The sequence below is a fragment of the Bombina bombina genome, chromosome 2, assembly GCF_027579735.1.
Source record: "Bombina bombina isolate aBomBom1 chromosome 2, aBomBom1.pri, whole genome shotgun sequence".
In the NCBI taxonomy this organism is placed as follows: domain Eukaryota; kingdom Metazoa; phylum Chordata; class Amphibia; order Anura; family Bombinatoridae; genus Bombina; species Bombina bombina.
In genome coordinates this window covers 357,030,611-357,055,250 of record NC_069500.1, presented here as the reverse complement: position 1 = coordinate 357,055,250, position 24,640 = coordinate 357,030,611, and the positions used below count along the sequence as shown (strand labels likewise).

Sequence of the window (24,640 nt, the reverse complement as noted above, 5' to 3'; positions counted from 1 at the left end):
CCCCTCACCACACCCACAATTCAGTTTAACGAATAGCCAAGAAGTGGGGTGATAAGAAAAAAGTGCGAAAGCATATAAAATAAGGAATTGGAATAATTGTGCTTTATACAAAAAAATCATAACCACCACAAAAAAAGGGCGGGCCTCATGGACTCTTGCTAATATGAAAGAAATGAATTTATCAGGTAAGTTCTTACATAAATTATGTTTTCTTTCATGTAATTAGCAAGAGTCCATGAGCTAGTGACGTATGGGATAATGACTACCCAAGATGTGGATCTTTCCACACAAGAGTCACTAGAGAGGGAGGGATAAAATAAAGACAGCCAATTCCTGCTGAAAATAATCCACACCCAAAATAAAGTTTAATGAAAAACATAAGCAGAAGATTCAAACTGAAACCACTGCCAGAAGTACTTTTCCACCAAAAACTGCTTCAGAAGAAGAAAACACATCAAAATGGTAGAATTTAGAAAAAGTATGCAAAGAGGACCAAGTTGCTGCTTTGCAAATCTGATCAATCGAAGCTTCATTCCTAAACGCCCAGGAAGTAGAAACTGAACTAGTAAAATGAACTGTAATCCTTAGAGGCGGAGTTTTACCCGACTCGACATAAGCATGATGAAATAAAGATTTCAACCAAGATGCCAAAGAAATGGCAGAAGCTTTCTGGCCTTTTCTAGAACCGGAAAAGATAACAAATAAACTAGAAGTCTTACGGAAAGACTTAGTAGCTTCAACATAATATTTCAAAACTCTAACAACATCCAAAGAATGCAACGATTTCTCCCTAGAATTCTTAGGATTAGGACATAATGAAGGAACCACAAATTCTCTACTAATGTTGTTGGAATTCACAACTTTAGGTAAAAAATCAAAAGAAGTTCGCAACACCGCCTTATCCTGATGAAAAATCAGAAAAGGAGACTCACAAGAAAGAGCAGATAATTCAGAAATTCTTCTGGCAGAAGAGATTGCCAAAAGGAACAAAACTTTCCAAGAAAGTAATTTAATGTCCAATGAATGCATAGGTTCAAACGGAGGAACTTGAAGAGCCCCCAGAACCAAATTCAAACTCCAAAGAGGAGAAATTGACTTAATGACAGGTTTTATACGAACCAAAGCTTGTACAAAACAATGAATATCAGGAAGAATAGCAATCTTTCTATGAAAAAGAACAGAAAGAGCAGAGATTTGACCTTTCAAGGAACTTGCGGACAAACCCTTATCTAAACCATCCTGAAGAAACTGTAAAATTCTCGGTATTCTAAAAGAATGCCAAAAAATGATGAGAAAGACACCAAGAAATATAAGTCTTCCAGACTCTATAATATATCTCTCTAGATACAGATTTACGCGCCTGTAACATAGTATTAATCACAGAGTCAGAGAAACCTCTTTGACCCAGAATCAAGCGTTCAATCTCCATACCTTTAAATTTAAGGATTTCAGATCCTGATGGAAAAAAGGACCTTGCGACAGAAGGTCTGGTCTTAACGGAAGAGTCCACGGTTGGCAAGAGGCCATCCGGACCAGATCCGCATACCAAAACCTGTGAGGCCATGCCGGACCTACCAGCAGAACAAACGAGCATTCCTTCAGAATCTTGGAGATTACTCTTGGAAGAAAAACTAGAGGCGGAAAGATATAGGCAGGATGATACTTCCAAGGAAGTAAAAAATGCATCCACTGCCTCCGCCCGAGGATCCCGGGATCCGGACAGATACCAGGGAAGTTTCTTGTTGAGATGAGAAGCCATCAGATCTATTTCTGGGAGTTCCCACATTTGAACAATCTGAGGAAATACCTCTGGGTGAAGAGACCATTCGCCCAAGTGCAACGTTTGGCGACTGAGATAATCCGCTTTCCAATTGTCCATACCTGGGATATGAACCGCAGAGATTAGACAGGAGCTGGATTCCGCCCAAACCAAAATTCGAGATACTTCTTTCATAGCCAGAGGACTGTGAGTCCCTCCTTGATGATTGATGTATGCCACAGTTGTGACATTGTCTATCTGAAAACAAATGAACAACTCTCTCTTCAGAAGAGGCCAAGACTGAAGAGCTCTGAAAATTGCACGGAGTTCCAAAATATTGATCGGAAATCTCACCTCCTGAGATTCCCAAACCCCTTGTGCCGTCAGATACCCCCACACAGCTCCCCAACCTGTAAGACTTGCATCTGTTGAGATTATAGTCCAGGTCGGAAGAACAAAGAAGCCCCCTGAACTAAACGATGGTGATCTGTCCACCATGTCAGAGAGTGTCGTAAAATCGGTCTAAAGATATTAATTGAGATATCTTTGAGTAATCCCTGCACCATTGGTTCAGCATACAGAGCTGAAGAGGTCGCATGTGAAAACGAGCAAAGGAGATCGCATCTGATGCGGCAGTCCTAAGACCTAACATTTCCATGCATAAGGCTACCAAAGGGAATGATTGTGACTGAAGGTTTTGACAAGCTGATATCAATGTTAAACTTCTCTTGTCTGACAAGGACAGAGTCATAGACACTGAATCTATCTAGAAACCTAAAAAGGTTACCCTTGTCTGAGGAATCAATGAACTGATTGGTAAATTGATCCTCCAACCATGAACTTGAAGAAACAACACAAGTCGATTCGTATGAGATTCTTCGAAAATGAGAAGACTGAGCAAGTACCAAGATATCGTCCAAATAATGAAATACCAAAACCCTGTTCTCTGATTACAGAAAGAAGGGCACCGAGAACCTTTGAAAAAAATTCTTGGAACTGAGGCTAGACCAAACGGTAGAGCCACAAAACTGGTAATGCTTGTCTAAAAAGAGAATCTCAGACACTAAAAGTGATCTGGATGAATCGGAATATGCAGATACACATCCTGTAAATCTATTGTAGACATATAATGCCCTTGCTAAACAAAAGGCAGGATAGTCCTACAGTAACCATCTTGAATGTTGGTATCCTAACATAACGATTCAATAATGATAGATCCGGAACTGGTCTGAAGGAATTGACCTTCTTTGGTACAATGAAGAGATAAAATAAAACCCCAGCCCCTGTTCCAGAACTGGAACTGGCATAATTACTCCAGCCAACTCTAGATCTGAAACACATTTCAGAAATGCTGAGCCTTGCTGTGTTAACTGGGACACGGGAAAGAAAAAAATCTCTTAGCAGGAGGCCTTAACTTGAAGCCAATTCTGTACCTTTCTGAAACAATGTTCTGAAACCAGAGATTGAGAACGGAATTGATCCAAATTTCTTTGAAGAAAACGTAATCTGCCCCATACCAGCTGAGCTGGAATAAGGGCCGCACCTTCATAGGTACTTAGGAGCTGGCTATAGGTTTCTATAAGGCTTGGATATATTCCAAACTGGAAATAGTTTCCATACTGATACCGCTCCTGAGGATGAAGGATCAGGCTTTTGTTCCTTGTTGTGAGGAAAGGAACGAAAATGATTATTTACCCTGGAAAGAAAGGGAAAGCAAAGTTGACTTAGAAGACATATCAGCATTCCAAGTTTAATCCATAAAGCTTTTCTAGCTAAAATAGCTAGAGACATATACCTGACATCAACTCTAATGATATCAAAAGATGGTATCACCAATAACATTATTAGCATGTTATAGAATAATAATAATGCTATAAAATTATGATCTGTTACTTGTTGCGCTAAAGCTTCTAACCAAAAAGTTGAAGCTGCAGCAACATCCGCTAAAGATATAGCAGGTCTAAGAAGATTACCTGAACATAAGTAAGCTTTTCTTAGAAAGGATTCAATTTTCCTATCTAAAGGATCCTTAAATGAAGTACTATCTGCCGTAGGAATAGTAGTACATTAGCAGGAGTAGAGACAGCCCCATAACCTTAGGGATTTTTGTCCCAAAAAACTCTAATCTGTCAGATGGCATAGGATATAATTGCTTAAACGTCTAGAAGGAGTAAATAAATTACCCAAATTATTCCATTCCCTGGAAATTACTTAAGAAATAGCATCAGGGAGATTAAACACTTCTGGAATAACTACAGGAGATTTAAAAACCTTATTTAAACGTTTACATTTAGTATCAAGAGGACCAGAATCCTCTATTTCTAATGCAAATAATACTTCTTTAAGTAAAGAACGAATAAATTCCATCTTGAACAAATACAAAGATTTATCAGCATCAACCTCTGAGACAGAAACCTCTGAACCAGAAGAACCATTATCAGTATCAGAATGATGATGTTCATTTAAAAATTCATCTGAAAAAAGAGAAGTTTTAAAAGACTTTTATGTATACTAGAAGGAGAAATAACAGACATAGCCTTCTTAATGGATTTAAAAATTAAATCTCTTATGTTATCAGGAACACTCTGAAAATTAGATGTTGACGGAACAGCAACAGGTAATGTAACAGTACTAAAGGAAATTTTATCTGCATTAATAAGTTTGACATGACATGCAATACAAACAACAGCTGGAGAAACAGATACCAAAAGTTTATAGCAGATACACTTAGCTTGGTAGCTCCAGCACTGGGCAGTGATTTTCCTGAAGTATCTTCTGACTCAGTTGCAACGTGGAACATCTTGCAATATGTAAAAGAAAAAAACAACATATAAAGCAAAATTGATCAAATTCCTTAAATGACAGTTTCAGGAATGGGAAAAAAATGCCAGTGAACAAGCTTCTAGCAACCAGAAGCGATAAATAATGAGACTTAAATAATGTGGAGACAAAAATGACGCCCATATTTTTTAGCGCCAAAAAAGACTCCCACATTATTTGGCGCCTAAATGCTTTTGGCGCCAAAAATGACGCCACATCCGGAACGCCGACATTCTTGACGCAAAAAAACGTCAAAAAATGACGCAACTTCCGGCGACACGTATGACGCCGGAAACAGAAAAAAAATTTTGCGCCAAAAAAGTCCGCGCCAAGAATGACGCAATAAAATGAAGCATTTTCTGCCCCCGCGAGCCTAACAGCCCACAGGGAAAAAGTCAAATTTTTTAAGGTAAGAAAAAATGATTGAAACAAATGCATTTATCCCAAATATGAAACTGACTGTCTGAAAAATAAGGAATGTTGAACATTCTGAGTCAAGGCAAATAAATGTTTGAATACATATATTTAGAACTTTATAAACAAAGTGCCCAACCATAGCTTAGAGTGTCACAGAAAATAAGATTTACTTACCCCAGGACACTCATCTACATGTTTGTAGTAAGCCAAACCAGTACTGAAACGAGAATCAGCAGAGGTAATGGTATATATAAGAGTATATCGTTGATCTGAAAAGGGAGGTAAGAGATGAATCTCTACGACCGATAACAGAGAACCTATGAAATAGACCCCGTAGAAGGAGATCACTGCATTCAAATAGGCAATACTCTCCTCACATCCCTCTGACATTCACTACACGCTGAGAGGAAAAGCGGGCTCCAACTTGCTGCGGAGCGCATATCAACGTAGAATCTAGCACAAACTTACTTCACCACCTCCATCGGAGGCAAAGTTTGTAAAAACTGAATTGTGGGTGTGGTGAGGGGTGTATTTATAGGCATTTTAAGGTTTGGGAAACTTTGCCCCTCCTGGTAGGAATGTATATCCCATACGTCACTAGCTCATGGACTCTTGCTAATTACATGAAAGAAAGTAGTGAGATTGTGCCGCACTTGTGTGCGGAACATCTGGAGTGACGTAAGAATCGATCTGTGTCGGACTGAGTCCGGCGGATCGAAGTTTACGTCACAAAATTCTACTTTTGCCGGTCTCGAGCCTTTGATAACTAAGGCGAATCAGCCTCGCCACAAATACGCTGCGGAATTCCAGCGTATTTGAGGTTGACGGCTTGATAACTACCCCCCTTCGTTAGCACCTTAGTGGGAAGCTCTGCGACGGCTCAGAGCCGTCGTTAGCACTCAAGGAGGTACAGAGAGGGCTCAATGCTCTTCTCCTATTTGCAGTATCAGTCGAAAAGTCTTGGGCCTAGATTTGGAGTTCGGCGGTAGCCGTCAAAACCAGCGTTAGAGGCTCCTAACGCTGGTTTTGTCCGCCCGCTGGTATTTGGAGTCAGTGATTAAAGGGTCTAACGCTCACTTTTCAGCCGCGACTTTTCCATACCGCAGATCCCCCTACGCCATTTGCGTAGCCTATCTTTTCAATGGGATCTTTCTAACGCTGGTATTTAGAGTCGTTTCTGAAGTGAGCGTTAGAGCTCTAACGACAAGATTCCAGCCGCCTGAAAATAGCAGGAGTTAAGAGCTTTCTGGCTAACGCCGGTTTATAAAGCTCTTAACTACTGTACCCTAAAGTACACTAACACCCATAAACTACCTATGTACCCCTAAACCGAGGTCCCCCCACATCGCCGCCACTCTATTTAAATTTTTAACCCCTAATCTGCCGACCGCCACCTACGTTATACTTATGTACCCCTAATCTGCTGCCCCTAACCCCGCCGACCCCTATATTATATTTCTTAACCCCTAACTTGCCCCCCACAACGTCGCCGCAAGCTACTTAAAATAATTAACCCCTAATCTTCCGACCGCAAATCGCCGCCACCTACGTTATCCCTATGTACCCCTAATCTGCTACCCCTAACACCGCCGACCCCTATATTATATTTCTTAACCCCTAACTTGCCCCCCACAACGTCGCCGACACCTGCCTACACTTATTAACCCCTAATCTGCCGAGCGGACCTGAGCGCTACTATAATAAATGTATTAACCCCTAATCCGCCTCACTAACCCTATCATAAATAGTATTAACCCCTAATCTGCCCTCCCTAACATCGCCGACACCTAACTTCAATTATTAACCCCTAATCTGCCGACCGGAGCTCACCGCTATTCTAATAAATGTATTAACCCCTAAAGCTAAGTCTAACCCTAACACTAACACCCCCCTAAGTTAAATATAATTTAAATCTAACGAAATAAATTAACTCTTATTAAATAAATTATTCCTATTTAAAGCTAAATACTTACCTGTAAAATAAATCCTAATATAGCTACAATATAAATTATAATTATATTATAGCTATTTTAGGATTAATATTTATTTTACAGGCAACTTTGTAATTATTTTAACCAGGTACAATAGCTATTAAATAGTTAAGAACTATTTAATAGTTACCTAGTTAAAATAATAACAAATTTACCTGTAAAATAAATCCTAACCTAAGTTATAATTAAACCTAACACTACCCTATCAATAAAATAATTAAATAAACTACCTACAATTACCTACAATTAACCTAACACTACACTATCAATAAATTAATTAAACACAATTCCTACAAATAAATACAATTAAATAAACTATCTAAAGTACAAAAAATAAAAAAGAACTAAGTTACAGAAAATAAAAAAATATTTACAAACATAAGAAAAATATTACAACAATTTTAAACTAATTACACCTACTCTAAGCCCCCTAATAAAATAACAAAGCCCCCCAAAATAAAAAATTCCCTACCCTATTCTAAATTAAAAAAGTTACAAGCTCTTTTACCTTACCAGCCCTGAACAGGGCCCTTTGCGGGGCATGCCCCAAGAATTTCAGCTCTTTTGCCTGTAAAAAAAAACATACAATACCCCCCCCAACATTACAACCCACCACCCACATACCCCTAATCTAACCCAAACCCCCTTAAAGAAACCTAACACTAAGCCCCTGAAGATCTTCCTACCTTGTCTTCACCATACCAGGTTCACCGATCCGTCCTGGCTCCAACATCTTCATCCAACCCAAGCGGGGGTTGGCGATCCATAATCCGGTCCAGAAGAGGCTCCAAAGTCTTCCTCCTATCCGACAAGAAGAGGACATCCGGACCGGCAAACATCTTCTCCAAGCGGCATCTTCGATCTTCTTCCATCCGGAGCGAAGCGGCAGGATCCTGAAGACATCCAGCGCGGAACATCCATCCGGACCGACGACTGAACGACGAATGACTGTTCCTTTAAGGGACGTCATCCAAGATGGCGTCCCTCGAATTCCGATTGGCTGATAGGATTCTATCAGCCAATCGGAATTAAGGTAGGAATTTTCTGATTGGCTGATGGAATCAGCCAATCAGAATCAAGTTCAATCCGATTGGCTGATCCAATCAGCCAATCAGATTGAGCTCGCATTCTATTGGCTGTTCCGATCAGCCAATAGAATGCGAGCTCAATCTGATTGGCTGATTGGATCGGCCAATCGGATTGAACTAGATTCTGATTGGCTGATTCCATCAGCCAATCAGAAAATTCCTACCTTAATTCCGATTGGCTGATAGAATCCTATCAGCCAATCGGAATTCGAGGGACGCCATCTTGGATGACGTCCCTTAAAGGAACAGTCATTCGTCGTTCAGTCGTCGGTCCGGATGGATGTTCCGCGCTGGATGTCTTCAGGATCCTGCCGCTTCGCTCCGGATGGAAGAAGATCGAAGATGCCGCTTGGAGAAGATGTTTGCCGGTCCGGATGTCCTCTTCTTGCCGGATAGGAGGAAGACTTTGGAGCCTCTTCTGGACCGGATTATGGATCGCCAACCCCCGCTTGGGTTGGATGAAGATGTTGGAGCCAGGACGGATCGGTGAACCTGGTATGGTGAAGACAAGGTAGGAAGATCTTCAGGGGCTTAGTGTTAGGTTTCTTTAAGGGGGTTTGGGTTAGATTAGGGGTATGTGGGTGGTGGGTTGTAATGTTGGGGGGGGGGTATTGTATGTTTTTTTTTACAGGCAAAAGAGCTGATTTTCTTGGGGCATGCCCCGCAAAGGGCCCTGTTCAGGGCTGGTAAGGTAAAAGAGCTTGTAACTTTTTTAATTTAGAATAGGGTAGGGAATTTTTTATTTTGGGGGGCTTTGTTATTTTATTAGGGGGCTTAGAGTAGGTGTAATTAGTTTAAAATTGTTGTAATATTTTTCTTATGTTTGTAAATATTTTTTTATTTTCTGTAACTTAGTTCTTTTTTATTTTTTGTACTTTAGATAGTTTATTTAATTGTATTTATTTGTAGGAATTGTGTTTAATTAATTTATTGATAGTGTAGTGTTAGGTTAATTGTAGGTAATTGTAGGTAGTTTATTTAATTATTTTATTGATAGGGTAGTGTTAGGTTTAATTATAACTTAGGTTAGGATTTATTTTACAGGTAAATTTGTTATTATTTTAACTAGGTAACTATTAAATAGTTCTTAACTATTTAATAGCTATTGTACCTGGTTAAAATAATTACAAAGTTGCCTGTAAAATAAATATTAATCCTAAAATAGCTATAATATAATTATAATTTATATTGTAGCTATATTAGGATTTATTTTACAGGTAAGTATTTAGCTTTAAATAGGAATAATTTATTTAATAAGAGTTAATTTATTTCGTTAGATTTAAATTATATTTAACTTAGGGGGGTGTTAGTGTTAGGGTTAGACTTAGCTTTAGGGGTTAATACATTTATTAGAATAGCGGTGAGCTCCGATCGGAAGATTAGGGGTTAATAATTGAAGTTAGGTGTCGGCGATGTTAGGGAGGGCAGATTAGGGGTTAATAATTGAAGTTAGGTGTCGGCGATGTTAGGGAGGGCAGATTAGGGGTTAATACTATTTATGATAGGGTTAGTGAGGCGGATTAGGGGTTAATAACTTTATTATAGTAGCGCTCAGGTCCGCTCGGCAGATTAGGGGTTAATAAGTGTAGGCAGGTGTCGGCGACGTTGTGGGGGGCAGGTTAGGGGTTAATAAATATAATATAGGGGTCGGCGGTGTTAGGGGTAGCAGATTAGGGGTACATAGGGATAACGTAGGTGGCGGCGGTTTACGGAGCGGCAGATTAGGGGTTTAAAAAAATATGCAGGGGTCAGCGATAGCGGGGGCGGCAGATTAGGGGTTAATAAGTGTAAGGTTAGGGGTGTTTAGACTCGGGGTACATGTTAGAGTGTTAGGTGCAGACGTAGGAAGTGTTTCCCCATAGGAAACAATGGGGCTGCGTTAGGAGCTGAACGCTGCTTTTTTGCAGGTGTTAGGTTTTTTTTCAGCTCAAACAGCCCCATTGTTTCCTATGGGGGAATCGTGCACGAGCACGTTTTTGAGGCCGGCCGCGTCCGTAAGCAACTCTGGTATCGAGAGTTGTATTTGCGGTAAAAATGCTCTACGCTCCTTTTTTGGAGCCTAACGCAGCATTTGTTTGAACTCTCGATACCAGAGTTAATTTTATGGTGCGGCCAGAAAAAAGCCCGCGGAGCGTTAACAGCCCTTTTACCGCCGAACTCCAAATCTAGGCCTAGGAAAATAAATAATCTGTTTCCCTCTATAAATGGGGTACTCTCTAAACTTTTATAGGCCTTAAGTATGTTGATCTTGTCCTTATAATTAAGGCATTTCATGATAACTGGTCTAGGTAATGTTTTACCATTCACATTTTGTCTGATTGTCCCTATTCTATGTATTCTCTCAATGGTAATATTTTGCATTTCAGTTGAAACGCCTATTAAATTAGGTAGAACGGAATCCCTGTTCAGAGTTCAGTAGCTCAGCGTTGCGACGCTCAGGTTTTCGCTCCCGTGTCCAAGCTCCTCCCACCGGAAGTCTCTTGACCACCACATTATTATAGATCAAAATTATGCCACAAAGGAAAATTATATTTTCTTTTCAATATTTTTGTTTTCTATTACTCTAAGTTAGAAAAAACAAATGTTAGTCATTTAAAGTTAATGAAAATTATGGGAAATAAATGCTTACCTGTCATGAACAGTGAGCACAGTAATGCCATCTTTCTGCAAGTGCATTAGCTTTAATGCTTTCTTGTTGTGTGGTTGTATGGAAAGCTTTCCCTTTGTAGATGCAGGGCAGGTGGTCTCCCAGACAACAAGATTTCCTGCAAAGGTTCCTGTCATAGCTCTTTTTGCGCTAAAGTCAAAAACTGATTGGCTAAACTCACCCACGATTTTATTAAATGTCTGCAAAGGAGAAAACATGTTCTATTGGTATATACAGTGAGAGAGAGAGAGAGAGAGAGAGAGAGAGAGAGACACAGAGAGAGAGAGAGACAGAGAGAGATATTATTTAACCCCTTAAGGACAAGGCCATTTTTCAATTTCCTTCCCTTAAGGACCAGGGCTATTTTTACATTTCTGCAGTGTTTGTGTTTAGCTGTAATTTTCCTCTTCCTCATTTACTGTACCCACACATATTATATACCGTTTTTCACGCCATTAAATTGACTTTCTAAAGATACAATTATTTTCATCATATCTTATAATTTACTATAAAATTTTTTATAAAATATGAGGAAAAAATGGAAAAAACCCACACTTTTTCTAACTTTGACCGACAAAATCTGTTACACATCTACAACCACCACAAAACAACCATGGTAAATAGTTTCTAAATTTTGTCCTGAGTTTAGAAATACCCAATGTTTACAAGTTCTTTGCTTTTTTTGCAAGTTATAGGGCAATAAATATCCAAACCACTTTTTTTTCAAAATTAGCGTTAGTTACATTGGAACACTGATATCTTTCAGGAATCCCTGAATATTCCTTGACATGTATATATATTTTTTTAGAAGACATCCCAAAGTATTGATCTAGGCCCATTTTGGTATATTTCATGCCACCATTTCACCGCCAAATGCGATCAAATAAAAAAAATTGTTCACTTTTTCACAAATTTTTTCACAAACATTAGGTTTCTCACAGAAATTATTTACAAACAACTTGTGCAATTATGGCATAAATGGTTGTAAATGCTTCTCTAGGATCCCCTTTGTTCAAAAATAGCAGACTTATATGGCTTTGGTGTTGCTTTTTGGTAATTAGCAGGCTGCTAAATGCCACTGCGCACCACACATGTATTATGTCCAGCAGTGAAGGGGTTAATTAGGGAGCATGAAGGGAGCTTGTAGAGTTAATTTTAGCTTTATGTAGTGTAGTAGACAACCCCAAGTATTGATCTAGGCCCATTTTTCTATATTTAATGCCACCATTTCACCGCCAAATGCGATAAAATTAAAAAAAAGTAAAATTTTTCGCAATTTTAGGTTTCTCACTGAAATTATTTACAAACAGCTTGTGCAATTATGGCACAAATGGTTGTAACTGCTTCTCTGGGATCCCCTTTGTTCAGAAATAGCAGACATATAGGGCTTTGGCGATGCTTTTTGGTAATTAGAAGGCCGATAAATGCCGCTGCACATCACACGTGTATTATGTCTAGCAGTGAAGGGGTTAATTAGGGAGCTTGTAGGGAGCTTGCAGGGTTAATTTTAGCTTTAGTGTAGAGATCAGCCTCCCAACTGACACATCAGACCCCCTGATCCCTCCCAAACAGCTCTCTTCCCTCCCCCACCCCACAATTGTCTCCGCCATCTTAAGTACTGGCAGTTTACAAAAAAAATGTTTTTTTCCACTTTTCTGTAGTGTAGCTTCCCCCCACAAGACTAAACCCCCACCCCCTCCCAGATCACTTAGATTATTAATTTTAAAAAATGTATTCCCCCTCTCTCCCACTTAATTTAAAAAATTGTTCCATAGTGTTATGGTTCCCACCCGCTCCCTCCCAGTGCATGCGCCCGCCCGCCTCCCCCCGTGCACGCGCCCCCGGCTACCCCGCCCACGATCCCGCCCAACTCTGCAGACAGAAAGTCATCGATGGCCACCCACCCGCCTACCACGTCGGTTCCCACCCACCAACGATTGCAGCCAAAGTGGCTCTTTCTGCAATGGATGGGGAACAAATGTTACTGCAATAACCGGAAAGCGACTGGAAGCAATCAGGATCGCTTTCAGACGCTTTAATCCCCAACGTCGTACAGGGTACGTCGCTGGTCTTTAAAGACCAGTTTGTGCAAGACGTACCCTGTACGACGTATGTCGTTAAGGGGTTAACTAAAAAGGGATGAAGGAGCAAGATATTAATATCAGCCTATCTTATGATTTAAATTATTATTTATAGGGTTGTCTAAATATTTGGAAGCTCTATCTTTTAGATGAGTCCAATTGTAATAAGTATTTATATGTAAAATATGTTTTATGGTCTATTAAAGGCTGAAGGTAATGTAACAAAGCAGGTAGTACAAGAAATCCTTGCAACACTATAGGCCTCTTGCTGTTCCAAGCAAATGTGTTAATGAAATATTTTTGGTATGTACTTCTGTATGGAAGGGCAATAGCTGATAAAGGATATTCATCTTTATATTATTTATTTTGCCCATCAATAAAATAGGGTAAGTTCTTAAGAGTTAACAGGAGGTCTTTATCATTAACCTCATAAAGGGTATCATAGCTATCAGTAATTTGCACTTCTAGGTAAACAAGTTAAAGTGAAGGCAAACTTTGGTGAATGAAAGCCCGTTTTTTTAAAATACTATTAAAAACAGGGGCATTTTCATTCAGCAAAGTTTATAAAGCAGCTGTTTTGTTAAAAGAAATTACCGTTTTTTCTTTTCACTGCTATAACAGCTTCCCCTACCTAGAGATCCTCTATTCACACATCAGCAATGACTAATCCTGCTTTCTCCAATCACAGCATGGCCTCAGGCAATGACTATCCTGGGGGGAAAGCTGTGATTGGAGAAAGCAGGATTAGTCATTGCTGACGTGTAAATAGAGGATCTCTAGGTGGGGGAAGCTGCTCTAGCTGTGAATAGAAAAAAAGGTAATTTTTTTACCAAAACGGCTGCTTTGTAAACTGAAAGGGCCCCTGTTTTTAATAGTATTTTTTTTTTTTTTTTTTTAAACGGGCTTTCATTCACCAAAGTTTACATTCACTTTAAGAATCACAGGGCAAGATTACAAGTTGCGCAGCAAATCAGTTGTGAAAACACTGCACATGTTATGGCTTTTTCGCATTTCGGGTTGCGTAGCTATTACAAGTTGAAAAATAACTTATTTTGCACGCGCGTTAAGCAGTGTAATGCAAACAGCCAAATCCTGTATTCCCCATAGAAGTTAATGGAGAAGACAAATAGAAAAAAACAACACAAAACCCTAATATGTTGCGCAAAGCTCATTCACGTATTCTCCTCAAAAAGTTTACATGAAAATGCGATTATTTCATATTGTGGATCATTCGTTCCCCTTGTTCCTATGTTCCTGCGTCACCATGGGATCAGAGGCCTCACAGTCTCTGTCTTCATAAGGGTTTTTTTTATGTGCGGCATGTTGACGAGTGAAAAAAACACTGTTGGCTAGTTGACATAGAAGCATAGAAAGTGCCTGTTAGCTCTGTCCCTGACATTCTGCCGATTACTACTGTTTACCTGGGGACTACATGTTCCAAAATGCAGAGCTGCAAGAGGAGAGATGGGGCTGAGAAGTTATTTTGCACATCCTCCTATTCTGCATGTCTAAATGCCACCACCGTTCTCTTCCAATTGTCTTAAAACATGAGTATCATGTGGGGCAGTTATGGTGATCCGTGTAAATCGCACACAGCAAGGTGGTATTTGCAGCTGTGATTGAGAAGAGGAGAGTAGAGATTTGTGTGATCAATTGAAGAACCTGAGGATGTGAGAACCCTGTTTGAAGAGAAGCAGGGAGCATGGGATAGCCTGTCTGAGGGAGCTCAAGAGGATAATCCTGTCTGTAATGCTGATGATTAAAAAAAAATGTTAAAAACAAAAACAACTGCCCTTCCTTTACTAAGTACATTCTCTTTCTCTCGCTCTTTTCTCTCCTTGCTCAATCTCTTATCTCTTTCTTATTCAGTCCTTATTCCTTTGTTCTCTTTTTCTCTCCCACCCTCCTTTTTCACTCTTTCTATTCACAATGGGGCCTATCTATCAAGCTCCGAATGGAGTTTGAGGGCCCGTGTTTCTGGAGAGTCTTCAGACTCGCCAGAAACAGCAGTTATGAAGCAGCGGTCTAAAGACCGCTGCTCCATAACCCTGTCCGCCTGCTCTGATGAGGCGGACAAGAATCGCCGGAATTCAACCCGATCGAGTACGATCGGGTTGATTGACATCTCCCTGCTGGCGGCTGATTGGCCGCGAGTCTGCAGGGGGCGGCGTTGCACCAGCAGCTCTTGTGAGCTGCTGGTGCAATGCTGAATACGGAGAGCGTATTGCTCTCCGCATTCATCAATGTCTGTCGGACCTGATCCGCACTGTCGGATCAGGTCCGACAGACATATGATAAATAGGCCTCTATCTCTCTGTCTACAGTCCATCCTTCCTTCTCTCCAATCTCTCTTTTCATGCTTTACCTTATCTCTCTCTGCCCATTCATATTATATAAACACTCTCCTCCTCCCTTTTATTTCTTATCTCTGCTTTCTTCTTTTCTCTCCACTCTCCCCCTCTTTTCTGTTTTTCTTCACTCTCTCTCACCTTCCCTCTCTACAATCTTCCTTCTCTCTCTCCCCTCTCTTTCCCCACTCTCTCCTCTCTCTCTCTTTCTACCTTCTGCTTTTTCTTTTCTCTCTCTCTCTCTCTACTCTCTATTTACTTTTCTCCCTCTATAATTTCTCTCTGTTCTCTCTCTTTCTCTTCACTCTCTACTCCTCTCCTCTTTCTGTCTTTGTACAATATCTTTCCATTCTCTCCTCCTTTCTCTCACTCTGCTCTCTTCTCTATATTTTCTGTCTCTCTTCTCTCTTTTTTATTTCCGTCTTCACTTTCTCTCCACTCTTATTCTCTCTTTCCTATTTCTTTTCTCTCTTTGTATCCCTTTCTTTTTACTCTCTTCTTTCTCTCACTCCTTTCTTTCTCTCCTCTATTACCTTTTGCCTCTCTTTTGTTTCTCTTTTTACTGTCTATGTATTATTTCTCCCTTCTTTCTCTCTATATCTTTCACTCATTCTTTTTCCTCTTTCTTCACTCTCCTTTCCCTAATCTCCAAATAACCTCTGCTCTCACTCCTTTATTTACCCTCTCTAATTACTCTCCATTTTCTCTCTAATATTTTGCTCTAATCTTTCACTTAACCATCTACTTTGTTCTCCTCTCTTTCTCTCTCAACTTTTCTCTCTTCAATCTCTCTATTTTCTTTCTCTCCAATCTTTCCTTCTCTATCATTCTCTCTCTTTACTTTCTCCATTATCTCCTTTATTTCATGTTCACTCTCTCCTTTCTGTTTTCTCCCTCCAGCCTTCTATCTATCTATCTATCTATCTATCTATCTATCTATCTATCTATCATATATCTATATTCTGTCTCCTTTCTCTGTCTTCACTCTCTCTCTCTCTCTCTCTCTCTCTCTCTCTCTCTCTCTCTCTCTCTCTCTCTCTCTCTCTCTCTCTCTCTCTCACCACTGTCTCATTCTCTTTACTTTCTCTCTCTCATTTTTCTCTTAACTCTGTCCTACTCTCTGAAGGGGCAGGTCTGAAGTCTGATTTTAGCATTGAGTTCACAGAGTGGGTGCAAGACAAGGTGTGTGATCTCAAGTTTTATATGGGTACTGGGCAGAAAAAAGAGTTGGAAGTTCAGAGTTTCATCTCAGGTCTGTTTTGGGTATTTAGCTAACCTGGTTGTTTTAGGTCTAGATTTTATGTTGGCATAATACTTACAGAGCAGCATCTGTGTCAGGGGTCATTTTGATATGAGTTCTGATTTAAAGAGAAAAAAATATAGCCTAGCTCTCATAGTACGTCAACATCTCACTTGTTCATTTGGACTAAATTAAATTTTTGGTTTTCATGGTAAAAAAAGCAATTATACACTTTCGAAAAGAAAATGCAGACTCTACATGGACACCTTAATTTGATCCTGAAAACATTCACATTACTTGTGGTGCCTTTTGTGTACATTGTGTTAATGGGACATTCCAACGAAAATTGGAATTCACATGGGTGCATTTCAGTTTTGAATAGAATCATTTTTGTAATATACATGTATTAGCAAAAATGATTCTAATAAAAGCTATAGCTGTTTCAAATGTGTATTTAAGTATGCACTGTGCACCAGCATTTATTTATTTTTTAAATATCTTTTATTGATGCTTTGCATAACAAAGAAAATAAAATAAACTGTACAATAAATGGTGCATATTACAGATAACAACCACCTGGCGTGTGTCACTATACAATGCAATTATTAACAAGGAGAGAAAAGCAATAACAGACATATGAGATATCTCACCATTAACTGAAGCCTCCATTTTATGTATATAATAGTTTTGTGGAATGACTAGTTATCCAGCCCCTCAGGGGCCCTTTGATGTAGGTATATTAAACATTGGAGTACCGTAGTCCTGGCGAAGACCCTATTAGGCCTAATGACACTTACAAAGTGAATTTTCCAGCGGGTAAATACCGCTTGACATAGAATGGTCACATATGGACCGAAGGTGAACCACCCCCGATATAAAACAGAATAAAGTGAAATGATATAATAAGAAATGGGAAATGGGAAGTGGGTGGGGGGGGGTGGGGGGGGAGGTTATTAATCAAAATATACAGGAATACCTGGAGTGAGAGTAGCAACCATGGTGAGATCTGAATGAACTAAAACTAATATACATGAGCTAGCATGAATCATATCAAAGTTTCCATTCATACACATATAGATAAAAACAACCAACCATTAGTAACAAATGAAAATAACACTACTTAGTAAATACTACTGTAGAATGTCAACATTTTATGATTGAATAAGGTAACATGTTGATGTCACTAGCATAAATAACCCATACGGGACATAGCCTAAGGTTCTGTTCCCTCAAACTATCTATTTGATTCCCTCCTTCACCGGCTGAGGGTAGGAAAGGAGCTTTGGATACTTCAAGCCCCCATAAGGCATCTATGAAGTGACTGGCTGTATAAACCAGAATACAATTAACTGCATTTACAGTGAAATCTTGTGAATGAAATGGAGTCGATAGCATCAAAACTGCATATAATTGATATACCATAAAGGCATTAGTGATAAACTTTAAATTAATAGTACATTCCAAGAAGGCTAAAGTTTTGTTCTAGCTTGTACCTAGGTTACTACTACCCAGACCAAAGAAATATAATTAGTTGATGCTAACGGCTAAACTGACTGAGTTGTATTCAACAGTATAGAGCGTAATGGCTATCCATTGCTTGATACCAAATTTAGTAACTATCAAGTTGAGGCCTAGATGGTATACCAAATTGACTTACTGCCCGGGTAAGTTATATAGGTGCTAAAATCACATAATTCTGCTATGATATAGCCTACAATTGTTACGGCTATGGAATGGGCTGTGAATGCTTAAATACTGTATCTAGACCTAAGAGTGTACCCACATCAAATTTAGTGTTATTATAAATAGCAGAACACATCACCTAACTCAAGCTTAGGGTCAGAGAGGAAGTAACATCCTTAGTTTAGGAAGCTAATGAACATATCAAACAGTATTAGATCATTTGCAGGACTATAAATACTTGCCATCTACTACAATATGTTATGAGGTTGCACAAGCAAAAATCTATATTTTACAAAAGTCCGGTCTCAGCAAAAGTTCAACAGGGAATCTCCAACTTAGAGTATTGTGTGTTGTGAGTCTCATTCTAGAAGCAAGGGAGATGCAAATATAAAAGCATAGAGATCTGTCCCAACAGGCAATAAGGCTTAATGTGACATGGGAGAATGTCACCTGGAAACTAGGATCTGCGGATCATCCCACCCCCTAAGTCCCGCATTCAGCGTGAAATCTGGAGGTGACATACTGAAGGGTGATGATGGACATGCTATAGTACTAAAAGTCCCCGCATGCAATGGGTCATACTCTCCAGTAACTTGATCCCTCGGAGCTTGTGTAAAATAGCTCGGTGCGGGTAAGTGTGGTGAACTAAATAGAGGTACGTAGGTTTGAGGACTAGCAGTCTCCGCCAATGTCACCCCGCTCACTAATATATCCGTGATGTAGCCGGGCCTCCGATCTTCTGTTAAAGGCAAATGTCTCTGAGGTTCACCTTGTGTCCCCACCTTCTCTCCAGCATGGATGTCCCGCGAATGCAGAGTACTAGGCTTAATCAAGGGATGACGCTGGGGCCCTTCAGCTTCACCCCGAGATCGCGGGAAATCCCTGTAGCTAGCTTGTATATCTTCAGCGGGAACTACAGCTGAGATAGGAGAGCCCGTGTCTCTCAAGATGGCGACATAGGTTGCGTGGTGAGCATCCATGCGGGAGGTTAGATCCCCCAGCAGAATGGCAGCCAGTTCCAAGATAGAACACCGGGTAGGTGTTAGCGGAGATTCAGTTCGGAGTATGGTGCAGCAACTGCAGCTGGGATGTGTAGCTCCCTCCATGACAAACGGCTGCTGGCGGTCCGTGCCATGGCCTTACCCGGTTCTAGCTCTCTGGAAGGTTAGTGATGCGGGTTGAATGAAGTCTCCCCGGCCTCTTCTTTAAAGTATTGTTCGATCCAAAGGGAAAGAATATTTTTTACCAGGGGTAGATCACATTTTATGAAGTTTTAAGTCAGGAGCTCCTGAGCTATGCATCCTGTAGCAATGGTGGTTGGCTCCGCCCCCCCGTGCACCAGCATTTTAAACACTTCACTTGCTCATAGAGCCTAAGGTGCTTGTACCATCTGGTAATTACTCAATTTGTTAATTGCTGACATGATACATGCCCCACTGGTGCTCTGAGCAACTGCAGTATTTAAAATGCTGGTTTACTGAGAATATCTAGTTATGCTTCACATGCACGTGCAGAGAGAAATGCTAAGACTAAAACAGTGATAACTTTTACTAGAAGCATTTTTACCAATACAAGTATATTGCAAATATATTTATATTCAAAGATGTAATTCATCTATGTGCATGTATATTTTGACCATAATGTCCCTTTAAGATAAATATTATGTGGCTTTGAATTTTTTTTATAAAATGTATTTAAAAAAAAGCAATTATATCAATAACAGATTATCTAACTCATCCCACGTTACTGTAATGTCATCAATGTAGAGCAAAGCACCAGATAGGGGTAAAATAGGATAAAAAAAAAGAGTAGGAATGTGTAGCCCTCTACCTATACCCCATGCAACCTTGATATTTAGGCTTGTGGTGAAAATTGTTGCACCCCCAAATTTTATGGTCTACTGGTGACACTGAAACAAGAGACTTGCAATCAAATACTAATTTGGGTAATAGGGAATTAAATCAGGCTGCATATTTGTCAAAACCCATAGGAAGGTTTTGGATGAACTTTAATGCACATAGAGACAGATTTCAGCAAAATTCAGAGCAATTCATATTCAGATTTGTTTGGTTGATTTTTGCCTTTTGTTTTTTGTTGCGGGGCCTCATATTTGAGCCTTGCCTAAGACCTCACTAACGCCAGAGCTGCCTCTGATTATAAGGTAGACAGTTGGCACTTGTCATGTACTGTTATACATTCTGATCCATGTTTTGCAGAGCCTGTGGGACCAATACATCAGCCATCTGAAAATGATGTACATACCGTACTTAAATCAAAGATCCTTCCAAATATAAAAAGAAAATTCCCCTATCAGAAGCTTGGTGTCTAGTGAAATGCCTACCACAGTGATTTTCAAATGGTTCGCAAGCCGTGATCTGTGATTTATCTATGATGAATAAAACCAGTTTGATCTGGGTGTATGAGTGAAGGAAGTAAAAGAATAGTTTATGTCACAATTTATCAAAGAAAAATGTCTGTGGTTTTGTGGTTTTGTGGGAATTGTGGCTCTTCAACCTGTTTAAGAATCAGTGCAATAAAAGATTGGAGCAATTTAGAAGGTATGGAATGGAATGAGTTGAAAAAAAGAAAATAAGGTATAGTTCTGAAAAGCAATCTAGTTCTGGTATTCTATTAAAGGGGCCCTGAGCAGGACATGATCAATATAAGAAATACAGTTTAGAGGACACTGTGGTGATGATGATGCATCAGATACAAAGTCACTGATAAGCCATACATATAAAGTAAGAAAAAGCCGGCGTTTTGTCTGTATTAGAATATTTCACAATAGGGTTTTGCAGAGAATAAACGAAGAAAATGAGCACATAATAACTTTCCAAAACACTTCCTTTGGCGGCCTCTTGTGGTCACACAGTATCTAATCTTATTGCAATTTCTTGGTAAAGACATACAGAGAAAAGGGAAGTTAAATGGCAATGGAATGTCAAACATTTAAAATAATTTAGGATGCAATGCATCCTTTACATTACAGAAAACAACCAAATCAAAGTGCCATAAAATATGGTGGTTTATGAAGAAATGTATCCAGGATGGTTCTCTCAAAGAGCACAATTAAAGGGACAGTCAACTCCAAAAAAAACCCTTCATGATTTAAATAGGGAATGTAATTTTAAACAACTTTCCAATTTACTTTTATCACCAATTTTGCTTTGTTCTCTTGGTATTCTTAGCTAAAAGCTAATTCTAGGAGGTTCATATGCTAATTTCTTAGACCTTGAAGACTGCCTCTAATCTGAATGCATTTTGACCACTAGAGGGCATTAGTTTGCGTTTCATATAGATAACATTGAGCTCATGCACGTGAAATTACCCTGGAGTGAGCACTGATTGGTTAAAATGCAAGTCTGTCAAAAGAACTGAGATAAGGGGGCAGTGTGCAAAGGCTTAGATACAAGGTAATCACAGAGGTAAAAAGTGTATTTATATAACTGTGTTGGTTATGCAAAACTGGGCAACGGGTAATAAAGGGGTTATCTTTCTTTTTAAACAACAAAAATTCTGGTGCTGACTGTCCCTTTAAAGACGTTACATTTTAAAACAAGTGCATAGTTATCCACAGGAGTTAAAATGATGACTCGCAACAAGTGTTTTAATGACATTTTTTTGCGGATGATAAGTATTTCTGTACCGTCATAGGAAACCGAATAAGTACATAAAAAGATAGTGTATATATGGAACCACTGGGGAACTCTTTTATTGTGGTCCCTTCAGAATGCCCACCACTAACCTCAGCTGATATGTAAGAGCCCCTCTATACCCCCTGATTATTGCTTTTTAACACTGATGTTCCAGAGCCAGTATTGTGATACCTGTGTGATATTGTGATACCTGTGTGGCTATTATACTGATAGCATTTTTTTTGCTATGGCTACTGTAGGAGAAAGTAAAATGTCAGCTTATAGCTGAAGAGTAAAAAATTATTCTCCTTAAAGGGTCATGGTACTTACTGTATATGCTCAATAACTTGAGTATTTTAGGGAAAATCATCCCTAAATAGGCTCAGGATCAGCAATGCACTACTGGGAGCTAGCTAATAATTAGTTGCCTCTTGTCACCAGATGTGTTCAGCTAAGTCCCAGTAGTCTATTGCAAATCTGGAGCTAATGTTAACTATTTGATTAGCATAATGCAGCTGTTAAACTTTCAGAGCCAGAGTACAAGTGATGCTCTAATTTATCGTCTGCTCGAGCGCTAACTGTGCTCTAAGTAAAAAAAATATCAAGGCTGGATTAGCTATTGTATTACAAGTTGAAAGTAAAAAGTTAGCATGTGAGCGAAACACTCAAGGACGTTAACTTCAGGAATTCAGATATCGTGACCGCACTAACACCTCCTCATAAACTTCTATGGGGTGTGCTACAAAACGCCTTATTAGTTATCGCTCATCCGCACTGCACTAGATGAACTGTGCTAAGGCTGAAGGTGAGTTAGGAATATTTTACATTCCTATGTTCTTCACATAGAAGAACATTTTCTTTAAACTGCCAGTAAAGTCAAAATTAAACTTAAACTGGCTGGATAGAGTATGCCTTTTTAAACAACTTTCTAATTTACTTCTACTATCAATTTTGCTTAGTTCTTTTGGTATACTTTGTTAAAGAGTAATTCTAGGTGAGCTGAAGAGCGTGAATGTGTCTTTAGCCATGTGGCAGCTGTGTTTCCAACATTGTTTATGCTGAAGACACATGCACGCTTCTAAGCTCCTATCAGCCTAGCTAGGTTTTATTTTTCAACATAGAATGCCAAGAGAACAAAGCAAGTTTGATAATTAAAGTAAATTGAAAAGATATTTAAAACTGTACACTTTATCAGAATCATGAATGTTTAATTTTGACTTTACTGTGCCTTTAACCCCTTAACGACTGACGGCGTATGGATAACGTCCTCCAAAAAAATACAGTTAACGACCGAGGACGTACCCCATACGTCGTCGGTCTTTGAAAGTGGTGGAAGCGATCACAATACTTAGCCATCCGATGCAGAGAGAGACACTCTGTGGCCCTCTCTGCATCAGACATCGATGGCCGTGATCGTTGGTGGGTGGGAGCCGATGTGGGAGGCGGGTGGGTGGCCATCGATGGGATCTAGCATAAGGAGGGGGCGGGATTGTGGGCGGGGTTGCCAGTGGCGCGTTCGTGCACTGGGGGCGGCGGGCGGGTGGGCTGGTGGGTACTACTACACTATGGTAAAGTTTGTTATATTAAGTGGGAGAAAGGGGGTGGGAATTGGGAATCTAAAAGATCTAAGGGATCTGGGAGGGGTTGGGGGGTTGGTCTTTGGGGGGGGAAGCTACACTACAGATAAAAAGTAAAAAAATATAAAACATTTTTTTTATTGTTACCTGGGTACTGGCAGACAGCTGCCAGTACCCAAGATGGCTCCCAATAAGGTAGAAGGTTAGAGAGCTGTTTGGGGGGGGATCAGGGAGGTTGGGGGCTAAAGGGGGGATCCTACACAGCAGAATAATGACTTTCTGCCAATATTTAAGATGGCGGGGACAATTATGGGGTGGGGGAGGGAAGAGAGCTGTTTGGGAGGGATCAGAGGGTGTGATGTGTCAGGAGGGAGGCTGATCTCTACACTAAAGCTAAAATTAACCCTGCAAGCTCCCTACAAGCTACCTAATTAACCCCTTCACTGCTAGACATAATACACGTGTGATGCGCAGCGGCATTTAGCGGCCTTCTAATTACCAAAAAGCAACGCCAAAGCCATATATGTCTGCTATTTCTGAACAAAGGGGATCCCAGAGAAGCATTTACAACAATTTGTGCCATATTTGCACAAGCTGTTTGTAAATAATTTCAGTGAGAAACCTAAAGTTTGTGAAAAAGTTTATGAAAAAGTGAACAATATTTTTTATTTGATCGCATTTGGAAGTGAAATGGTGGCATGAAATATACCAAAATGGGACTAGATCAATACTTTGGGTTGTCTACTATACTAAACTAAAGCTAAAATTAACCATACAAGCTCCCTAATTAACCCCTTCACTGCTGGGCATAATACACGTGTGGTGCGCAGCAACATTTAGCGGCCTTCTAGTTACCAAAAAGCAACGCCAAAGTCATATATGTCTGCTATTTCTGAACAAAGGGGATCCCAGAGAAGCATTTACAACCATTTGTGCCATAATTGCACAAGCTGTTTGTAAATAATTTCAGTGAGAAACCTAAAATTGTGAAAAATTTAACGTTTTTTTTAATTTGATAGCATTTGGCGGGGAAATGGTGGAATGAAATATACCAAGTTGGGCATAGATCAATACTTGGAGTTTTCTACTACACTACACTAAAGCTAAAATTAACCCTAGAAGCTCCCTACATGCTCCCTAGATAACCCCTTCACTGCTGGGCGTAATACACGTGAGATGCGCAGTGGCATTTAGCGGCCTTCTAATTACCAAAAAGCAACGCCAAAGTCATAAATGTCTGCTATTTCTGAACAAAGGGGATCCTAGAGAAGCATTTTCAACCATTTATGCAATAACTGCACAAGTTGTTTGTAAATAATTTCAGTGAGAAACCTAAAGTTTGTGAAAAATTTGT

At 39.7% G+C, this 24,640-nt stretch overlaps 1 protein-coding gene across 1 annotated transcript in view; it reads right to left on the bottom strand.

Moving 5' to 3' along the window:
- The window catches only part of CFAP251 (cilia and flagella associated protein 251), a 175,866-nt gene that overhangs the window by 128,050 nt on the left and 23,176 nt on the right, over positions 1 to 24,640 (bottom strand). The window contains exon 10 of the mRNA XM_053699764.1: positions 10,705 to 10,922. Coding sequence (XP_053555739.1) covers positions 10,705 to 10,922 — 218 coding nt within the window. The remainder of the gene's footprint in view (positions 1 to 10,704; positions 10,923 to 24,640) is intronic.